The 20,135-nt window shown below is 36.3% G+C and overlaps 1 protein-coding gene across 8 annotated transcripts in view; it reads left to right on the forward strand.

Annotated features, from left to right (window-relative positions):
• Positions 1-20,135, forward strand: part of HACE1 (HECT domain and ankyrin repeat containing E3 ubiquitin protein ligase 1) — a 115,327-nt gene that overhangs the window by 49,168 nt on the left and 46,024 nt on the right. For all 8 annotated transcript variants that reach the window (XM_061131899.1, XM_061131897.1, XM_061131900.1 and 5 more), the window contains 2 exons: positions 4,876-5,026; positions 11,407-11,741. In XM_061131899.1, coding sequence (XP_060987882.1) covers positions 4,876-5,026; positions 11,407-11,741 — 486 coding nt within the window. The remainder of the gene's footprint in view (positions 1-4,875; positions 5,027-11,406; positions 11,742-20,135) is intronic.

The following is a 20,135-nucleotide window of genomic DNA, read 5'->3' on the forward strand; positions in this document are numbered from 1 at the left end:
TACTTTTGCATTCCAGTCTCCTATAAGTTGCCTCATTACAACAAAAGATGCTGGTTTCACCCAAGAAGTTCCATGGGATTTAGGAACTCTGTGTCAGGAACTGTGGTCAAAGACCCAATATGAGAGCGAAAGATGCTCCTAGTGTCCTTATTAGTTTGGAAATCGTAAGGGTTTTAGGAACTTCATGCCAGGAACATGGGGAGAGGGGCAGAAGACAATATTTATTTTTTCTACTATGTCACAGCTACCAGGTTAGTTTCTTAAGAAGACCTCAAATACAAATCATCCCTGTCTGCCAGGTTAGTTTAATGGTACTTTTTGCAGATTGTCTTTATTTTGTTCATTTATTTGTGAATCATTTTTTGTTTCTTAACTCACAATGTGATGTAATTTTGGCCATTTTATATGAAATTTTAATTAAAATAATTCAAATATGTATTATTAATTAGCAACGATTGAGATGTTCTTTAGCATACTTTGGGAAAAATGGATAGCGTTTTGTCTAACTGATATAGGAATATTTGTTAAAGATAAATATTTAATGAGGGTCCTTTTGCACGTAGTGTTGTATTTCACTAACGAAGCGAGTTATCTTGCTTCGTATATATTTATGATTGAAGGCAAAGATAGTTATCAGTGTGCTATCTTTGTAAAAGAGAAATGTAAAAGAGAAATCACAGCTATTTGCTAAATAAGACACTGAATGAAAGTATACTCTTATATTCACCAAAAGTAAGTAGGTTCACAGGGCTTTGAATTAGGAAGTTCACAATATAAAAGTTATATTAACTTTTTAACTCTTATATTGAGACCTGGTGGCTTGGGAAGAAATTATCATTTTATGATGAGCTGGAGAAGTTTGTGATGAAGTTTGGATTCTGTGATCTTTCTGTATATTATGAAAGATATTTCACAGGTTGGAAAGTGAAAAATGACATTGTTTAGATCAGTGACTTAACTTGGAAGAAGTTTAAACTGGGTAAAGTAATATTCATATAGTCTAATCATCTTATATTAGATTATTTCTTGTTGTTGTTGTTCAGTCACTAAGTCGTGTCTGACTCTTTGTGACCCCATGAATTACAGCATGCCAGGCTTCCTTGTCCTTCGCTATCTCCCTTAGTTTGCTCAAACTTAGGTCCATTGAGTCAGTGATGCCATCCAAACATCTCATCCTCTGTCATCTACTTCTCTTGCCCTCACTCTTTCCCAGCAAGTCTTTCCCAAGCAAGGTCTTTTCCAGTGAGTCAGCTCTTCCCATCACGTGGCCACAGTATTGGAGCTTCAGCTTCAGAACCAATCCTTCCATTGAATATTCATGCTTTATTTCCTTTAGGATTGACTGGTTGGATCTCCTTGCTGTCCAAGGGACTTCCAACAGTCTTCTTCAGCACTACAGTTCGAAAGCATAAATTCTTTGGTGCCTGCCTTCCTTATGGTCCAACTCTCACATCTATACATTACTTACGGAAAAACCAAAGCTTTGACTATATGGACGTTTGTTGGCAAAGTGATGTCTCTGCCTTTTAATACACTGTCTAGGTTTGTCATAGCTATTCTTCCAAGGAGCAAGCGTCTTTTAACTTTGTGGCTGCAGTCACCATCTGTATTGATTTGGGAGCCCAAGAGAATGAAATCTGACAGTTTCCACATTTCCCCATTTATTTGCCATGAAGTGATGGGACCGGATGCCATAATCTGCATTTTTTGAATGTTGAGTTTTAAGCCAGCTTTTTTATTCTTCTCTTTCACCCTCATCAAGAGGCTCTTTAGTTCCTTTTCATTTTCTGCCATTAAAGTGGTATCATCTGCATATTTGAGGTTGTTGATATTTCTCCCAGCAATCTTGATTCCAGCTTGTGATTCATCCAGCCTGACATTTTGCATGATGTACTCTGCATGTAAGTTAAGTAAACAGGGTGACAATGTACAGCCTTGATGTACTCCTTTCCCAATTAGAACCAGTCTGTTGTTCCATATCTAGTTTTAACAGTTCCTTCTTGTGCTTCATACACATTTCTGAGGAAGCCGGTGATGTGGTCTCGTATTTCTATCTCATTAAGAATATTCCTTAGTTTACTGTGATCCACACAGTCAAAGGCTTTAGCATAGTCAGTGATGCAAAAGTAGAAGTAGTTTTTCTGGAATTCCCTTGCATTTTCTATGATCCGGTGGATGTTGGCAATTTGATCTCTGGTTCCTCTGCCTTTTTTAAATCCAGCTTGTACATCTGGAAATTCTTGGTTCACCTACTGCTGAAGCCCAGCTTGAAGGATTTTGAGCATTACCTTCCTAGCATGTGAAATGAGTGTAATAGTATGGTAATTTGAACATTCTTTGGCATTGCCTTTCTTTGGGATTAAAATGAAAACTGACCTTTTCCAGTCCTATGGCTTACTACTGAGTTTTACTCCAGGGCCAAACTTGCTTGTTATTCTAGGTATCTCTTAACTTCCTACTTTTGCATTCCAGTTCCCTATGATGCGAAGAACATCTTTTTTGGGGTGTTGGTTCTAGAAAATCTTGTAGGTCCTCATAGAATCATTTAGCTTCATCTTCTTTAGCTTCTTCTTCAGTGGTTGGGGCACAGACTTGGGTTACTGTGATGTTGAATGATTTGCCTTGGAAATGAACCGAGATCATTCTTTCATTTTTGAGAGTGCAGTCAGGTACTGCATTTCAGACTCTTTTGTTGACTATGAGGGCTACTCCATTTTTTATAAGGGATTCTTGCTCACAGTAGTAGATACAATGGTTATTTGAATTAAATTTGCCCATTCTCATCCATTTTAGTTCACTGATTCTTGAGATGTCAGTGTTCACCCCTGCTATCTTCTGTTTGACCACATCCAATTTACCTTGATTCATGGACCTAACGTTCCAGGTTCCTATGCAGTATTGTTCTTTATGGCATCGGATTTTACTTTCACCACCAGATGAGAACCACAGCTGGGTGTCATTTCCGCATTAGCTCAGCCTCTTCATTCTTTCTGTAGCTATTTCTCTGCTCTTCCCTAGTAGTATATTGGACACCTAGTGACCTGGGGAGTTCATCTTTCAGTGTCCTATCTTTTTGCCTTTTCATACTGTTAGTGGGTTTCTCAAGGCAAGAATACTGAAGTGGTTTGCCATTCCCTTCTCCAGTGGACCACGTTTTGTCAGGTCCTGACTAGCAGGGACGTGCTTTAGCCACTCATTGTAGCTGGGTGGCATGCCCAGTACCCTCGTTGTCCCACTGCTGGTCCTCATTGAGTGTATAATGACTGTTATTAAACTATGTTAATAATGGATGATATTCATACTCCACTGAAAATATTTCTTACCTTAAAATTAACTCATTAAGATCTCTAGATCAGGTTCTTAAAGCGAATATTTATATAGTAATTTCACTGAGGAAAATTAAATTCACATCTTTCTCATAGAAAAATTTGAGTCATTGGAGCTAATGTTGCAATAGTTGCTGCACAATAAAAGATAGAAATATTAGTTTTAATCACATTCCTTTTTTCTTTTGTCAGTCTCAAGAGTCTTATGTTGTAGAATTAAAAGGCAAATATGTAAAAATCCGTGCAAGTTAAACTAACGATTCTATGCACGTTAGATCTACAGTTACTAAAACAAAAAGTTTTGCTAATGTGTTGTAGCTATCCTAGTCAAATACAGTATGGATGGCAATAGCTGTTATATTTTACTAACACTTGTAACTGATAGTTAATTTTTATTTATTAAATAATTTTTTGAAACAGCATGAATGTTGAAATTAAAGTGTCATGAAATTTTGGTTCAGTTGTCATTAGAATAGAGAATACCCTCTGATTTTTCACTTATCAAATCAGAATACTTAGAATCAGCATTTGCTATTTCTTCATTACCAATCATTATTGTTTTCAATGTTAAAGGATACCCAAAAATATCATAAAGGAAGATTTTAATGAACTGAGGAAGGTAGGGTAAGCTTTGATGATTAAATTTATACAAAGGCAGTCATAACATTCTGCCCAAATGTTTATGCAGCTCTTTTACTCTGCTTTTGTGTAACCATTGTAATACAAGATAACTTATGTTGAAGGTTTCAAAATAAAACCACCCCCTGAACAACAACGACAAATTTTTTTTTTAAGATCAGTTGTTAGATTCCATACACTTTTAGTCGAACTCCTTCATTTTCTCAGTGGAAGAGTAATGATTGATATCCATAATGATGATGAACAATTTCCAGGCAGTATGGGATTTTAAAGGGCTTTTTGATTTGTCAAAGAAAAGTTATTAATATGGTTTAGAATTACTCGCATCAGCCTTTTTCATAGTAGGATATATTTCTTTTATGTACAGTCATTAGACAACCCATTATAGGGAACCACCCTGATAGAGATAGTAACTTTAAGATTATTTAATTTGTATATGTTCTGTATGTGAACATTTGGTTTCTATTCTGGGATGGGCTAGGCAAAATGGGGTTATGGATAGAATAACAAAGTTCAATCTCTACCATTGAAGTGTAGGTTGGCCTAAGATTATAATCAACATTTCAACTATTGGTTCTCAGTGAAATGTTCTCAGAGTTCTAAACAGTCAGCCTAATTTATAAATGTACTGTTCTATAGTGGTGATTTTCTTCATATTTTATACTTTGATCATTGGTATATTCTAGTTGCTTAAAAGCTAATAACTCTTTCATATACAATCCAAATAATGTGTATTTGCTAACTTTCTGGTAAACAAAACATTCCATCCCATATCATGATAGTAAAGAAATTTTATTCATTAAATTATCAAACAGATGGTAAGCGTAATAAAATGTTTTTAAAATAAGTATTTTAAGATGAATTTGTTTTACTCCACCTAATCTATTCATATTTTAATTTTTATTTTCAGCATATCTAGTAATTACGATGCTCAAATGAAGAGCCTTTTAAGGATTGTGAGGATATTTTGTCATGTCTTTCGTATTGGTCCATCCTCTCCCAGTAATGGAATTGATATGGGCTACAATGGGAATAAAACTCCAAGGAGCCAGGTGTTCAAGGTCAGAAAAGTATATGATGTTGTTAGGAAGATAGATGTAAAAGAGATGATTTTGAAAAGCAAACATTCATTAATCAGAAACCTTTTGAACAGGATGTAACTTTGGTTTATACCTGTGACTGACACTTTTTAAACCAAGACCTTTCTCCTTTCTTCTGTCTAATCAGCAGCAAGTCAGTTGGTGAGCTTTCTATGTTTCTCTTACAAGTGAAATTTTAATTCTACTAGTCTTTTACTCTAAGAGTAATGATATTTAATGTTTAAATCTAATTAAATCTACTTAAAAAAATTGGATTATAGGTCTTAAATGTAGCCATCACGATTTTTAAAAAAATATTTCTTACTCAGAAAGAGAAAAAACATCCAGTTTTTATTTAGGTTTTATTATCGTGTGTGTTGTGTGTGTGTGTATTTTTTAAAGTAAGTTTACTTTAATTTATTGGGTTTACTAGCAATTCCTTGGATAACTTCAAGTTAAGAAACATTGAGATATTTTCTTAATGTATTTTGTATTGCTTCAGCTCTGTGTCTTTTTTCCCCTTCCTTTTTTTCCCCCATTGTGCCATCTCCTGGAAGAATGAAGTTGTGCATCTTGTAATTCAGATTTTAGCTTTTCAGTGTACCACTTTCTTTAATACTGGTTAGAAGTGATAATTTCCTGTCTTTGTAAAATTCAAGTCTGAATTATTGATCTGTTTTGTTACTGCTGTTTTAAGTGGGTTTTACTACTCAGACATTCACATTACAAGAAGTTGTTCTTAATGTGTTTCTAATATGACTTATGCTGTTAGTTACTGAATCTACCCCTGATTGATTTTTCTACTTGTTCTTCTATTCATCTGTAATGATGGGTAAACAATCAAACCAAATATAGATATAGTCACTATAGACAAACTGAGTATAGATTATATTTATTATTGTCTTTGTTTTGTTATGATTTCAATTTGCTACCTATTGCTAATGATATCAGAAAATAATTATGTGCTAATAAGTAACCTCTTTATAGGCATCTAGTGCTTGATTTAAATGTTATTTTTCTACCCAGCCAGTCAGTACAGATAAAACATGGTAGAAAAAGATATCATTGTTTATTTTAGCATTTTCTTATGGAATCCAGACTCTTTGTTTTTATTGTTATATATCAATGAAGTATATAATATATTAGTTTGGTGCAAAAGTAATTGTGGTTTTACATGGTTGCACTTTGCCATATGATATTGGAATAGTTTCTTAAATAAATGTGGTTCTGTTATAGATGATTTTAATGCACATTTCTCACTTTGTTTTTTTGCTTATGACATTACTTGCTATTTATATTTATTTTAGACTATTGAAATTATGGTAAATGAAAAGTAAATTCAAGTGATTTTTAAAATTTGAGTTCAAAATGGGTTGCAAAGCAGCAGAGACAACTTGCAACATCAACCATGCATTTAGCCCAGGAACTGCTAATGAATGTCCAGTGCAGTGGTGGTTCAAGAAGTTTTGCAAAGGAGATGAGAGCCTCGAAGATGAGAAGCGTAGTTATTGGTCATCAGAAGTTGATAACAACCGAGAGCAGTCATCAAAGCTGATCCACTTAAAACTACACGAACAATTGCCAAAGAGCTCAGTGTCAGCCATTCTATAGTCATTCGGCAGTTGAAGCAAATTGTGAAGATGAAAGAGCTCAATAAGTGGGTGCCTCGTGAGCTCACCAGAAATCAAAAAAATCGTCGTTTTGAAGTGTCTTCTCTTATTCTGTGCAATGCCAATGAACCATTTCTTGATCTAATTATGACATGTGATGAAAAATGGATTTTATATGACAACTGACAATGATCAGCTCAGTGACTGAACCAAGAAGAAGCTCCAAAGCACTTCTGAAAGAGAAATTTGCACCAAAAAAAAAGAGTCATGGTCACTGTTTTGTAGTCTGCTGCTGGTCTGATCCACTACAGCTTTATGAATACTGGTGAAACCATTACATCTGAGAAGTATGCTCAGCAAATCGATGAGATCCACCAAAAGCTGCAGTATTAGTCAATAGAATGTGGTCAATAGAATGGCTCCAGTTCTCCATGACAGTGCCCAACCACACGTTGCACAGCCAACACTTCAAAAGTTGAACAGATTGGGCTCTGAAGTTCTGCCTCATCTGCGTGTTCACCTGACCTCTTGCCAGCCGACTACCACTTCAAGCATCTCAACAACTTTAGTAGGAAAACACTTCCACAACCACCTGGAGGCAGAAAATACTTTTCAAGAGTTCATCCAAGCCTGAAGCGTGGGTTTTTACACTACAGGAATAAAAAAACTTATTTCTCATTGGCAAAAATGTGTTGATTGTAATGGTTCCTATTTTGATTAATAAAGATGTGTTTGAGCCTAGTTATAATGATTTAAAATTCATGGTTCAAAATCACAATTACATTTTCATCAACCTAATATAAAGTTCTTTACTTATATTTTATTTCATTTGTTAGTATCTTTATTTCTGTTCTTGAGGAATATTTTTTTCTGTGTCATACAATTGCTTTTGTTTCTGACCACTTATTTTCTCTTAAATTTTGACCTTTCTCTTTGGCAAAACATTTTTGTTGCAAAACTCAGTTTTTTTTTTTTTTTTTAGAACACTAGCTAGTGTTTCTCTTAAGGAATTAATTGCTTTCTATCTAATTTTATGAATTGTGTGGACTCTCTGGAGGATGGCAAAATGATCTTCCCTCCCACTTATAAGGATGAAAAATAGAAACTACATTGTGACCCATGTATTTAATGTCTTTTGTTCATTGTGGGATGATTGAAGTTATAAAAATCTGAACCATCTGCTGAGTTGCTACAGTGTAAGATTGGAAATACCATTTTAATTTTTACCACATTTTGTCTAAGGTAGCAGTTGATCCCTACTTTCTGTTTCATTAACTAGGTACTCTTAACATGTCACTTTATTGTTGGGATTAGCTAATGGGTTTTCCATTAAGAATGAGTGGGTTTATAGGCCATGTGTTTTTAGTAGGTGAAATGGTTTAACATCCTGTTATTAGTCTTCTGATTTATCTTAGAAGTACTTTAAGTTAATCTTAACACTTAGCCATTCTTTCAGTGTTAAGAGATTTTTATCTAGAGCCTTGCAAACTTTGAAACATCTGAAGGAGAAGGTAGTTCTGGTTATCGAAGCAGGGTGAGCATGAGGAAAACAGTTTAGGCTTCTTGAATCCTGATATGCTCTTTTTTTGTGAGTAGTAAACTGTGACTGTTAATGGTTTCATAGAATTATAATTGGAGAAATTTAGAAGCCAAGAAAGATTGAGAAACTTTTAACTTTAAGATCTTATCCTTTGGATTATGGCATTTGACATTATGAGGCGAGAATAGACTAACAGAATTTCAAGATACTGTTGATGAATTTAAGTTAATAATGCTTTCCGGTCAAATTTGTATCTAATTTGGCACATGGATCGTGAAGTTTTTTTAATTGTCCAACAAGTTTGGGATTTTTATGTTATAGCTTTGACTTGCGAATTTGAAATGTTTTGAAAGTCATTGATGTTATAGGTAGAATATAGTTTTGTGGTGAAAATCAACTCAGTAATAAGAAATGAAGTATTATTTTCATAGTGCCAAGAAGCCTAACATTTTCCATAGCCATTGACTCATTTTTCTGTAACAGTTGATATGTATGGTTCTGTGTATCTAGTGTTTTTTATCAGTATTATTTATGAATAGATATGGTTTGCAATTATTTATTTTTAATTTTTAAAATTTATTTTAACCTTTTTTGTCTGTTACTGCTACTGCAGGTAGAAATTAAAGTTATTTTCACAGCATTCTTTTTGTTATTGAGAAATGAATTTTCTGAACAAGTGTTCAAAGGGAAACTCCTTAAGTAAAAATGCTTTACGGTTGAGATTTCATTTTAGTGCACATATGCATGAGGAAATGTACAGTGAGAAAAAGAGAAAATAAAGAAAGGCCTAAGATGACTACTTCTCTACTTTTTTTCCTCATTCTCTTTTAATTCTTAGCTGTGCTACTTTATTGAAAACTCTTTCTATCTTTTCTCAGTATCATTATTGTCACTGTCATTTTTACAGAGATCAGCTTTTTTGGATATTATTTCTGGAATTATTCAGACTTCACCTTTGTCAGTTTTTGAGAATAGGATGGTTGCAGTTCAGGCTCAGTGCTCTCATCCGCACATAAGCAGTAGGTATCGCTTCCTGCCTCAGCCTTCATCTCCACCCAGTGTGGGGATTTTCTGAGTTTTGTCAGTCTCACTTAGAGGCCGTTTATTCCTTTTGTTTGAAGCAGTTTTTCATCACCACCTGTTCTTTCTTTAGAGGGTGTTTATTTTTTTGATGTAAAGCTAGTAGTTTTGCTGACATAAAAAGTTCTTTTTCATGTTTTATAGCAGGGTTAATGTTTTTCTCATGAAGAGAAACTATAGACCCAAACCTGGATCATGATTAAAATGAAGACATTTTCAGTGAAGGTACCGTGTCAGTATTGATGGCTGCTGGTGCTTCTTGCACTTCTTTTAAGCAGTTCAGCCATCCTTTAAGAAGTTAGGCACCCATCTCCTGTGCCTAACCTTGGAAAAGCCTTGTTTGTGGGAGAGAAGGGTGCTCATTTCAACCTCAGAAAATATTTCTCAGGAATTAGCTTCTCACTTTGTGAACCTGTTTACCTAGGCTGTATTAATTAAATATATGTTGAATGAGTGAACTGTTTTTTTGTTGATGGTGGAGGGGTTTTTTTCTTCTTGCTTTTTGGTTCAATATGTAAGTGAAAACTTAGGGGCAGTTTAAGTGTTTGCAGATTCAATAAGCAGAATATTCTCAAAAGAGAATGTTCTGGGAATCTGAAGATAGGCTGAAGGTAATAGTAGTGGGATTTATTAGATAATAATTAGAAAGAATTTCTTGGCAGAACAGAACTTTAGAAGAGTTGTAAATATGGTTGTGTAATCTTTTTACAATACTGGCCTTTGAAAAATAAGAATTTTACTTGAAATAGTTAAGGGTGGGTCTTTCAGAAGCAGATGTCTAGTTTGTAGCATTCTGTGATCATATAAGAATCAAAAAGTAAGGTTAATTTTTATATTCATTTGTAGAAAGACAGTTTATCACTCTCATTAGGAATATTGAGAATAGTGTGGGAATGGAAGACAATTTAACTACTCTCTCCCCTGCCCTCCTGTGCCTTCACTGTTCATTTTTATTTGGGTTTTAAAATGTTCTAGCAGGTCTTTTTTTCCTCTGAGTTTTATTGAGCTATAATTGTTATATAAAATGTTGAGTAACTTCAAGGTGTAGTGTGATGATTTGATACAAGTGTGTATTGCAAAATGTTTACTCCAGTAAGATTAGTTAGCACATCCTTCACCTCACATCATCACTACTTTGTTGCTCTTGTTGTGCTGATAACTTTAAAGCTTTTCTCTTGTAGCAACTTTTAAATTGTACAATACAGTGTTGATAACTATAGTGACCATGCTGTACACATCCCCAGGAGCATGTCTTTTAATAGTAGTTGGGCATTTATATTTCTCCTTCTGTTAAAAACTACTATTTACTAGAGATGATGTATGTATTTCATCTTCTCCAGTCCTTAGTCCTGTTGTGGCATTTGTGATCACATGGTATTTTAAAGATAAATTTTCATTTGCTGTTAATTTACAAAAAACATTTAATTATTCTCAAAAGGAATATTTTATATAGTGTAGAAATAATAAACTGTTTATTCCCATTTTCTTTTTTTATTAAGCTGTTAATCTTTATTTTGAATTATGGATTTGCTAGCCAATATTTGATAATTACTGCTATTAGAGATGAGTTGTGTGTGATTGGGTATGCCTCTGTGTGTATGTGTACTTGTAAATGCCGTGATATCTAAAATTTCTTGTCGTAAATTTTCAAAATGTCAGAGATTACATGTAAAGAAAAAGTGCAGTAAACCAAGTTGTTTATTAAGTTCTTTATGAATACTTATTTTTTAAATTGAAAAGCAACATAATTAAAAACAGTCAACACATTAATGCAGTAAAGATTTTAGGGAATTGTACTCATAAAGGTAATTATGGTTTTGAAACAAAATAATTGAAAATTTTTAAGAGAAAGAAAATTGCTTATAAATTTTTTTGTTAGAGTGTAGTTTTCCTTTTTTTATTCCAAGGAATAAATAAATTTAAAATAAGCTTTTGCTATTAATGAAGTAATTATATGACATTTATATTTTTGTTACTTATCTTTAGGCATTGCAGGTCACATAAACTTGGGAAAATAGAAGTATCTAGAGTAAATATTCTCTCGTATAATATTTGTCTGAGTGGGTTTCTTTTTTTTCCTGCAGTTTAAGAATGTTGGTTTTTTAAAAAAAACACTTTTCTTTTTTTCTTAGCCTCTTGAATTGCTTTGGCACTCATTAGACGAATGGCTAGTTTTAATAGCAACAGAATTGATGAAAAACAAAAAGGACTCAACGGATATCACTTCTATTTTGCTGAAACAAAAAGGCCAAGATCAAGATGGTACTTCCATTCCTCCATTTGAACCTCCAGGACCTGGGAGCTATGAAAATCTGTCCACTGGCACAGGGGAATCTAAACCAGATGCTCTTGGAGGGAAACAGGAAGCCAGTGCAGACTGTCAGGATGTTATTTCTATGACAGCTAACCGGCTAAGTGCTGTCATTCAAGCTTTTTACATGTGCTGTTCTTGTCAGATGCCTCCAGGGTAAGAAAGTTTCTGCTTATTTTGTGTGCTGATCTCTGCCTATCTGTAACCAATGTTGTGGCTGGAGCAGCCCTTGTGGTTCTTATTATGATTGCAAGACACCCTTCAGCAATAACCATCAGGAAACTTTGCAAAAAAAAAAAAAAAAGGGTTTATTACTTACAGGACCTGGAAATTACATGACACACCTGGGGCCACACAGCAAGGTTGCCAGTAGAAAGAATGCTTGAGGGCTTGGGGTTCTGTTTTTATTGGAGTTTAAGGTAGAGGCCTGGGGTTTTGAAAGCTCACTCTTTATTGGTGAATTTAAAACACTGAGAGTGGGAATTTAAAGCATGAGAAAATGCAAGTGGCTCAAATCGTCAGTTATCAAAATCAATCAAGATCTCTGAAACAAAGGAGCTTGGAGATGAGGGGTGGCTCTTTATATAGTTGTGGATCTGGCATTGTGTTTATTGGAGATAGTCATCTTTGAAGCGGACAAAGTAGAGGCAATCTGATCGATTTTCCTGGTTTGCAGTTTGAATGTATCTGGTGATTTTTCTGAGTGGCCCATCTAGCAGTAGGCATGAAGATTGTCCATATATGAGCTGTTGTGGTTATTTCTCTGAATTTTACATCAAGTTGTCCTAATCTATCTTACATGAATTTGAAAAAGGAGCAGTTTTAGTTCTCAATGATTCCAAGTGAGAAGGGTAGGAGGAAAATTGGAAACATTAATTTGGAGAATTTTAGCTAGATGTTGGAGGAAGTGAAAATTCAGTATCCAGTCCAGTTTACAGGTAAGAAAAAAACCTCACAGACAGCTAAGAGGACTAGAATCTGATATCTACAAGGGTGTACTGTAATTTTCCATTGAAATGTAATTTTTCTTTACTGTTGCCCTCATTCCTATCAGAGATGATCAAAGTAAGACTAGTATGTTTGCATAGTAAATCTAGTTTTGTTAAACTTGACCTGGTTATTTATATAGTGGAGGAAGAATAGTGATTGGTCATTTAGGCTCCTGTATGTCTGTTTTGCCAGAACTTTTCATAAGGAATCTCAGATTGAACGTTTAAAAAGCCTCTGGAGGCTAAGAAGCCAAGTCAAGGACTCACCATCACATTTTGCCTGCAGTACCTGTAGATTTGGGTGAATTCCTCTCTTCTTGAGGTCCCCAAAATATCTTGAAGTTTCTGGGCCTGCCCGGAAGTGACCTTCCTTACTTACCTGGTAATTCTGCCAGGACCCTGTAAGCAAGGTACCAGGTTGATTTTTCCACAGTTTTATTGGCTTCATAAAATTAACACCCTTAGTTCCCTAAAGTTGTCTGGTCATATCAGAGTCTATACATTCTTCTGTCAAAGGGAGACATTCCAGTCAAAGCTTTGGCAGTATAACCAGTGTTTTCAATTGTGTCGTGTTACAAGGAGAACAGATTCTTACTGAACTTAGGCAAGTAACTATATTGCCATGAAAATAAGGATACCCAGAGAGTTTCCATATTCTGGAGGGATCAGGTTAGGAGAAAAAGTAGTTGTTTCATGTTTGTTCACAGAGGTATGCTTAACCAAATTTTTGAGTTATTGCTAGCATAGAAGGAAAAGTTTCTGTAAATCTGAAAAGGAAAATATTGAAGAACTAGCAGTGTTTCAAACAAAAATTCATAAAAATTGTGATCATCCTTCATGAACTCATTAAGCCCTATATAATTCTTGATATTGATCTTTGGTTAGCAGTGTTATGAATCTGTTTTTTCCTTAAAGTTCTGTAAATGCTTACCCAGTTCAGTGGTAGGATGTGAAAATTATCAGAAACTTGTATTTGTCAGAGTCCTTTCCATGAATCAACTTAAAGATGAAGCACCTTTGCAAAAGCATCAGAGTAAAACAATAACTGTCTGTAATTGGGAAAAGACTTGAAAAATGCCAGTGGTTAAAGATATGATGAGAGTTCATTGTAATGCACTTGATAGGGGAATTTGGTTATTTCTGTGACACAACATTTTAAGATGATAGCTGGAATTATGATGAATAACATTACATATCAGAGTTTTAGGAATTTCGTATTATTTCTGGAACACTTATGTTAATAATACATATCCAAATAAGGATATTGATAAAGAAGGTTTAGCATTATTTCTTGTCTGACGTTTAATGGATTAGATAAGCCTAATTAGTTTAATGTCTCTCTTTTTATAAGGAGAGAAAACCTATCTTTTGAGATGTTCCAGGGGCCTTTTGAAAAATCCAAAAGTTACTTCTAGGTCAAAAAGACTTCATTTAGAATTTGGTTTGGGGAAGTTTATAAAAAAATATTAAAAAGATTTTAGACACTTGACTAAATAATATCACAGATCATTATGAAATAATACTTAATTATCTACCTAACCAAAGTGACAGATGATTTTAAAGGCAAATGCAGATACTTACATTGTTGTGAGCAAATCTTAACTCTTCCTGTTGAGAAGACTCATTTTTCTTAAGTAATCAAATACCTGATTAAGATAGCATGGGACTTCCCTGGTGACTCAGATGGTAAAGAGTCCACCTACAATACAGGAGACTCGGGTTCAAACCCTGGGTCAGAAGGACCCCCTGGAGAAGGAAATGGCACCCATTCCAGTATTCTTGCCTGGAGAATTCCATGGACAGAGGGGCCTAGTGGGCTACACAGTCCATGGGGTCACAAAGAGTTAGATATGACTGAGTTTCACTTAATCACTTAAAGATAGCATGAAATACAGGAAATTATTTTGATAAAATACAAAATCTTTGCTTTTCTAGCCAGATTACTTAGAGGGTAAAGGAAAACCATTTACAGTCTCTTTCTCTATCAGCAGCAGACAAACACTGCAGGAAAACTGTCCTTTTAGCAGATGAAAAAAATTGCATAAACATATCATTGATAATAAAGCTTGTTGGGAGAAAAAAATAAATCCATAGGATACCAGTTGAATTTTAGCCAGCCTGACAGTACAAGGTAAAATCCTTTCATTCTGTATCTTTCCACCTTGCTGTCTTTTCTATATCGTTTTGTTCTTTATTTCCCTCTTTCCTCTTTTGAAATAACCAGCTTTACTTTAGGACAAAATTACTTAAAATTCTCTTAGCAAAGGGGTGATAGGATGAGATGGTTGGATGGCATCACCGACTCAACGGACATGAGTTTGAGCAAACTCCAGGAGACACTATGAAGGACAGGGAAACATGGCATACTGCAGTCCACGGGGTTGCAAAGAGTCAGACAGGACTTAGCGACTGAATATCAGCAGCCTCATCCCAAAAACACAAACCTCATACCAAAACACATCCTGCTTTCCTTGCATTCAGAGACAGTTCCTCTCTTATATTCACTAGTTTAAATTACATATATTAATCAGAATTCTTAACCCTTAGAAACTTTACTTTCTAGTGAAAATTGAGAAGCAAGCAACTATAAACTGCCCGTTATATCAGCATTCTTTTTATTGGCAAATCTATGAATAAGCTTCATAATTTCTAGAAGCACATGCTTTCTTATAGTATAATTTTTCAGTGTGGTACAAGACATGTTTACTAAGGAGAACCAAATTTATCATTAGCCCCTCTGTAATGAAAAGCTCAAAGTGGATAAACTGATGTTCAGTATTAGTGTTTTACCTTATTTGGAAATGACCCAGATAGTCAATAAATTTTCCATCATTTAACTCAGCAGAACTTTGAAGTTTCAAGCCACCAAAGAGATTTGGTGGTGCTTCCCTGGTGGCTCAAAGGTTAAAGCGTCTGCCTCCAATGTGGGAAACCCGGGTTCGATCCCTGGGTCAGGAAGATCCCCTGGAGAAGGAAATGGCAACCCACTGCAGTATTCTTGCCTGGAGAATCCCATGGATGGAGGAGCTTGGTAGGCTACAGTCCACGGGGTCGCAAAGAGTCGGACACGACTGAGTGACTTCACTTCACTTCTTCACTTCATTTTTACGAAGATATTCCATAAAATACATATGGATGTGAGAGTTGGACCATAAAGAAGGCTGAGTGCAGAAGAATTGATGCTTTTGATCTGTAGTGTTGGAGAAGACTCTTGAGAGTCCCTTGGACTGCAGGGAGATCAAACCAGTCAGTTGTAAAGGAACTCAATCCTGAATATTTATTGGAAGGACTGATGCTGAAGCTCCAATACCACTTAATGTGAAGAATTGACTCATTGGAAAACACCCTGATGCTGGGAAAGATTGAAGGCAGGAGGAGAAGGGGATGACAGAGGATGAGATGGTTGGATGGCATCACCAGCTTGATGGACATGAGTTTGAGCAGGCTCTGGAAGATGGTGAAGGACAGGGAAGCTTGGTGTGCTGCAGTCCATGGGGTCGCAAAGAGTCGGACACGACTGAGCGACTGAACAGCAACAACAAAACTATTGCTGAAAAGTTCACCTAAACTCTTATTCTACTTACGTCTGTTTAAGTCGCTTGTTCTTAACAGTTATCTTTAGATTACTCGTAACAGTTATCTTTAGATTACTCATGAAAGTCTCATGAGACATTAGGCAAAATTGGTGATCATCCCAAATAATTTTTCTTGCTGACAAATTTTGTAACCTAGATAACATGAACTTATTTGAATAGTAAACCCAAGTAGAATAAAAGCTGCATGTCTGTATTATATCTAGTATTGATAAATTTGAGACATGACTTTTAATTGAACTAACAAACTTAAACTACCTTTTATTTATAGAAGATTATCCCAGATCACATGGAATTGAAAAATGTTTGGATTAGTTCATGTATTACTGAGTTTCAGAATACTTAATTCATAGTATTTATTTTTAGGCCAATTAAATACAGAATTTTACAAATTAATTTTGTCAATACTTTCCAAAGATAGAGAAAAAAAGTCACTTGCATGTAACGTATATCCATAGGCATACAGAAACATGCAGCCAGACAGAACCACCCTATAGTTTCCGTTCCAAAATTTTCCCTGTGAATCAGGGTGCAACAATATACAACTTACTATTTTATAGACTACCTTTGAGTCCAGAATGTGTCTGGCAGATGGAACAAGTTAAGGTTTCCTGCTTCTGTGACTAGAGCTTTTTACTAGCATTTGTGGAGAAGACTTCTAAGATTTGTATTTGTCTTTGGCAAGTTATCTTCAGGAGGGTGTGGACTAGATTTTCAGTAAGAGAGATTTTACAACAGTTTATATTTTAAAAGGCCTCTTTCCCTCCCACTTTTTCCTTCAGTCTCTGGTGATTGTGGGCAGAGTTTTAGTTACCTTCTTGGGTATTTTTGTTTCAAAGACATGGTGAGACTTACATCTTCAGGGACAGAGGAAGAATGTAAGTTTCCTCCCAGAATTTTTAGTGCCTTTTGGATGGTTTTCGTATACCAACACAAGGTAGTAGGGCTACCTTGTACTTAGGGTGAGTGTCCTGTAAAAATAATTCTCTGGACTCAGGGTCAAATGGGGCTTATCCAGGGTTAAAAATGAAGAGGCAGTCAATTTGGTCACTTTGGTCATGGACATGATGAACCCATTGGATCATGCCAATTTTGTGCAGCAGGAGGTGGGCCTCATCTTAATATTTTCCATTCACAGTGAGTCTTAGCAGTGATCACTATGATGGAAAAGTTGGCATGGGGTCAGGCATTAAATACCCAAGTGAGGGGAGGCAGTGCCCTGGTAATGAATATTGGTGGGTCCGGGGGGCTTTTGCCTTCTCGTGTCCCTTTCTTTCCTCACTCACAGCCTTGATAACCCTGTCAGCTTTTGATTTGGCAGCAGGGAAGCCTCATGAGGCATGTTTCCTAGTTCTGCCTTGTGCAGGAGAAAGTGGAAGGTGGGTCAGGATCTGTATTAGACTATTGTTCTCCTTGTTCAGTTGCTCAGTCTTGTCCAACTCTTTGCCACCCCATGGACTGCAGCACTCCAGGCTTCCCTGTCCTTCACTATTTCCAGGACTTTGCTCAGACTCATGTCTGTTGTGTCAATGACGCCATCCAACCGTCTTATTCTCTGTCAGTTAAGGAGTAGTTTTTGATCTCAGTTTCTGCTTCTTTTTTTTTTTTTCCCTTTTACCTTAATCTTATGTGTTTTTACTGGAAAATTTTAGATGACAACACTGTGAGCCTCTTTGTAGGTGGCTGCTTTCCTTTCCAGGGTGTCCCAAGGGAGCATTCCAGAATGGTGGTTTGCCTCTATTAGCATCATAAGCTCAGGCTCTTGGGAAAAGCTCCCAGGCTTCTGAAATGTTACATAAAATTCTTAGTGTATTAGTATGCATGGCCCAGGAAGTGGCCAGGAGGTTTTGTGTTTATCAAAGAGCTATTGTACCTCCTCAGGGTTCCTAGGAGGCACTGGCACCAGAGGTTTAGAATATTTTTATTTGTCCATTCATTTTTTAGCAGCTTTATACCAGGGATTGGACTCAATGTCCCATTGGGTTAGGGGACAGAGAGCAACGGTAGTGAGTGAAGTAGTGACATGGGGTCCATACTCTTCTCTGGAGGTACCATTGGTTTCCATTGTGAAGCTATTTTAACTCTTCTAGGTTAGGACTTGTAGTCTAGGCACAACCCACTGACTCTGTGGTTGCATGTGGGAGTCTCCCTTCCTCACCTAAGGGAGTCTTCTTCTTGTGCCTTTAGCCAGAGCCTTTCCTCACGTGGTGGTGATAGTCTTGCTATCCAGTTCACTCTCCTTGGCTCTTTTTGGCCTTGAGGTGTGGAGGACCCTCACACACATTAATAGTCAACTAAGGTCTTTATAATTAGTGGTCTCATCATCTCATTGGACCATATGGCCTTGATCACACTTCTCTGAGATTGTTGGGTTATGGCATCCATGACCTTTTGGGTTGGATGCCTCAGGCAGCACATGATAAGCACTGTGTAAAAGCAGGTTGCAGCAAGACAGACCCTCAGCAAGTGACTCCTTTCCCAGATGGTGTTACTCACCAAGTTAAGTGGTAGTAAGCAAGCTGCAGCTAACAGGCATTCCCCTTGATTTACTGCAATGGTAATCATGCAGTCCTGCTGACTATGCCAACTGTTTTATGTGCAATCTCCACCTATCAATAACCAGTGTTATGGCTGGACTAATCCTTGATTCTTATTATGATTACAGATGTCCTTCAGCAATAACCATTGGAAACCTTTGAGGGGAGAAAGATTTATTAAATTACATGGCACACCTGGGGCCACACAGTGAGGTTATTGTAGAGGGAGAGAGAAAAAGTGCACATAAGCCTGGGGTTGAGGGTGGAGGGGCACTCGGGTTTTGAAAAGTGAAAGTCACTCAGTCGTGTCTGACTCTTTGTGATCCCATGGACTATATAGTTTTCTTCAGGCCAGAATACTGGGTTGGGTAGCCGTTCCCTTCTCCAGGGGACCTTCCCAACCCAGGGATCGAACTCGGGTCTCCCATATTGCAGGCGGATTCTTTACCAGCTGAGCCACCAGAATACTGAAGTGGGTAGCCTATCCCTTCTCCAGTGGATCTTCCCAACCTAGGAATCAAACCATGGTCTCCTGCATTGCATGCAGATTCTTTACCAGCTGAGCTATTAGGCCCTATAATGACATGAATGAATTACATCCCAAGGCACTCTGTTGCTCTTTAATTATATGGTCATCATGTAATCTTCTGGTTATTTTTTATTTTTCAAGTCTTTGTCCAGGGAATCCCAAGAATAATGGAGTGGGTTGCCATGCCCTTCTCCAGGGGATCTTCCCAACCCAGGGATCAAACCCACATCTCTTGTATCTCCTGCATTGGCAGGCAGGTTCTTTACCACTAGCGCCACCTGGGAAAGGTTTCGAGGACTCACTTTTTATTGGTGAATTTAAAACTTAAGAGTGGGAATATAAAGCATGAGAAGAGTAAAAGGCAAGTGATCCAAATGGCCAGTTATCAAAGTTAACCAAAATCTCTAAACACAGGAGCCTCAGTGGGAGGTATCCTGACTCTTTATCTAGTTGTGGGGCTGGCTTTGTGTTTACTCAAGATAGCCGTCTTTGAAGTGGATGCCTCACTAACCAAGCCTTAAATCAGGTACTTGCATTACAAAGTAGAGAAAACCCAGTTTCTGATGAAGAAAAGCTATAATTTTTTTGTAATTGCAGAAATAAATAATACTTTGCTGTTTTGGTTCTATTCTAATCTTCAGGATACTCATTGAACTGATCTGGAATTAATACAGAATATTTGAGTTTTAAACATCCATGTATGTTATTAACATGTAGGATGGTGAATGTTACTTTCTATAGGATCATTTAATTATATGTTGGAAACAGATACTTAAAACTTCAAGGTTTTTAAAAAGTCACTTTCTATCATCTGTTAATGAAAAGTTATTTTATTATCTATATCTGAGTGTGTGTGTATATTTATATATTTTACATTATAAATTGACTAGGCATGCCTCAGA

This window comes from Dama dama, chromosome 28, assembly GCF_033118175.1.
Source record: "Dama dama isolate Ldn47 chromosome 28, ASM3311817v1, whole genome shotgun sequence".
In the NCBI taxonomy this organism is placed as follows: Eukaryota; Metazoa; Chordata; class Mammalia; order Artiodactyla; family Cervidae; genus Dama; species Dama dama.